Raw genomic sequence first — 2,500 nt, 5'->3', positions numbered from 1 at the left:
ACATGATGCTTCACTGCATCATACAGACACGCACTTGTCAACAACAACACTTTCATGCCACAGCACTATCACGATCTCTGAACCAGATATCTGCGTTACATTGATACTGTATCTGACATGAACACACAAAAGAAGGATTTCAGCACCGTGGACAGTTCCTCTGTCTTTGGACAATAGGCAACAGATAAACAAGACTTTTTAAGTCCTTCTCCTCAAGACCCTGCCCTCTATCTCTCCTACCTCTCCTTGTTCCCTTTCCCTTTGTTAATAACTGTATAAGTATAATGCTGCTGATCAGCTAACTGTGGTGTGTTGTCAGCTAATCAACAGTGGCATGGATGAGTTCAGTCAGGTGTGTGTGACTGAGCGACATGGAGCACATGTGGAGCAGGGTCAACTAATGGTGTCTGGATCCTCTTTCTGTTCCTTATCTCTTGATGATCTAGCCACGTGTACTCCTGTTTGGACTCTCTGCACAACTAACTGGGCTGGTATAGGCGGCTGTCTGGCAGATGTGTTTATGCAGCTAATATATTTGTTGAGGTTCAGTACACAACCCATACAGCCCTGGCCAGGCCCTTTGTTGCTGGTTTAGTCCATCCAGCCCTTGCCGGCTCTGTGAAAACATTGACCTTTAATGCCCAGAGGGACCTCTCCATAGAGTCGAAATTGACATTCACTTCGCGGGGCAGACTTCCTACTTCCTCTTGCCTGTTCGACGATGGCAATTTCAGAGAAGTGCCTTAATTTCCTCCAGAATTCTTCAGCGCTGTCATGTTCCAAGTGTTTCCGTCAGCGGGTGAACCGCACACTTTTCACATTACAACAGACACCTGAAACCTACGCCGTTTCTCTCAACACGCCCGGGGCTTTGCTTGAAGTATGTAAAGCATGTGAATTATGTCAACTCTAATGGGATCAGGTTTATCCTTAACGCTATGACACCTGCAGCATTATTCCCTATAAAATTCATGGCCAAACGCCAATCTGTCGATTCTGACATCACCGGTCTTGTGGAGAGTGGCCGCCATGTTCAGTTTTTAACTCGCCCCCGAAACCGGTTAGGTTAGACCACACCGCTCAGGAAAATCACGCCAACGCTACATAATGAATTTGGTCTCATTCAAACGAATGAAACCGGATTCCGGCTACTGACATTTCAATTGCTGCCAACGAGCGCCGTCAGGAGAGGGCGAGGCATGTCAGACGGAGGATGTTCAATAAGGGTGTGTCTCGTCTCGCGGAGACAGCTTGCCACTGCGCGTCTTTTTAAATGACTACTTTGAAATCAAAACACCACAAAAAACCCAAATCAGTGACATTAAATAAGAAAATCATTCATTTATAGCGGGGGACGAAGTGCCAGTTTTAACTAAAGTATCCGAGCGGTAATTCGACTGGTCGTGTAAATTAAAATGAAATTATAGCCACTCGTTGTGAGAACAGGCTGTCATTTTGGCAAAGTCGAGACGAGCGCTGTCGTGTGTGCCAGATAAGGGTGTAATGACGGTGCAGATCTACACGCTTCCCATGACTAAACAAAACTGGGCATCGTTGACAGCAGGGAATCGGGAAAATAGACAGACACACTGGGACAGCGAGTTCGCTGGCCCTAACCTACAATATAGATCGCAGGGAACAGTAATGCTTTTATCATTCCTTTCAAACACATGCAGTTTAACTGACACGTCGCTCGTGTGTATTGATGTCTGTGCACCTCGGACTCACCGCTTTGCTCTCCTAAAAACACAAGTTTGAATTTCCGCAGCGGGTTTCCGAAGTCATTCGCCACCGACATGACTGCAGTGATCTGACGTTAATTGCAACGATCCGTGCCGGGCCCGCCGGTGATCGGGGAGTGTAGATCAATTTTTCCTCCGGTGTCCCGATCTGTGGCTATGTTGCGGCACCGTATTGCCCTGGCAATTAAAGATGTCTTTGCACATGCGTAGACACCTCACTCCTTCTGCGCTCACCTTGTGTTTACGGAAGCGACTCAGTAGTGCGGCGTGCGTTGAGTGTCGTTTTTCCAGAAGACGGACAAAACGGCAAAATTGCGTCTCCCTCACTTTCCCTACCTACGCGCGCGCGTGCGTGTGTGCGCGCGTGTGCGAGAGAGAGGTTTGACGGGTGGTGTGTGGTGTGAATGAAACCCTTGAAAAAAGTTCATGTTCCACAATAACCATCTGTTTTACTGCGATAACGCTTGGTAACTGCTGAAGCAGTTTCATACTAGAAGGGCTGGAATGAATTAGCTGGGATTAACTGGGACATTAAACTAGGGTTGGCCCTTTTAAGTATCCATTTTTTATAAATGATATTGGGAAAGTTGGAAAATCACCAAACGTCTTTCAAAGATGTTCTCTACAGTACCAAAAAAGAATAAACAGAGTTTTATTAGGTAATGTACAAATCATATGTTTTGTTAATAAAGTTAAAAGGGGAATTTAACATTGCAGAAAGAAGAATTAAAAGCCCAATACCTTTTGGCATTAGCAAT

At 45.9% G+C, this 2,500-nt stretch overlaps 1 protein-coding gene across 1 annotated transcript in view; it reads right to left on the bottom strand.

The window, feature by feature from the left end:
• The window catches only part of LOC105899536 (ras-related protein Rab-6B-like), a 6,053-nt gene extending 3,974 nt beyond the window's left edge, over positions 1–2,079 (bottom strand). Inside the window, exon 1 of the mRNA XM_012826734.2 lies at positions 1,729–2,079. Coding sequence (XP_012682188.1) covers positions 1,729–1,798 — 70 coding nt within the window. The 5' untranslated portion in view covers positions 1,799–2,079. The remainder of the gene's footprint in view (positions 1–1,728) is intronic.
• Positions 2,080–2,500: the final 421 nt, after the last annotated feature.

This window comes from Clupea harengus, chromosome 15 (assembly GCF_900700415.2).
Source record: "Clupea harengus chromosome 15, Ch_v2.0.2, whole genome shotgun sequence".
In the NCBI taxonomy this organism is placed as follows: Eukaryota; Metazoa; Chordata; class Actinopteri; order Clupeiformes; family Clupeidae; genus Clupea; species Clupea harengus.
The sequence above is the reverse complement of the archived record's forward strand: the minus strand, read 5'-3'. Positions and strand labels throughout refer to the sequence as shown.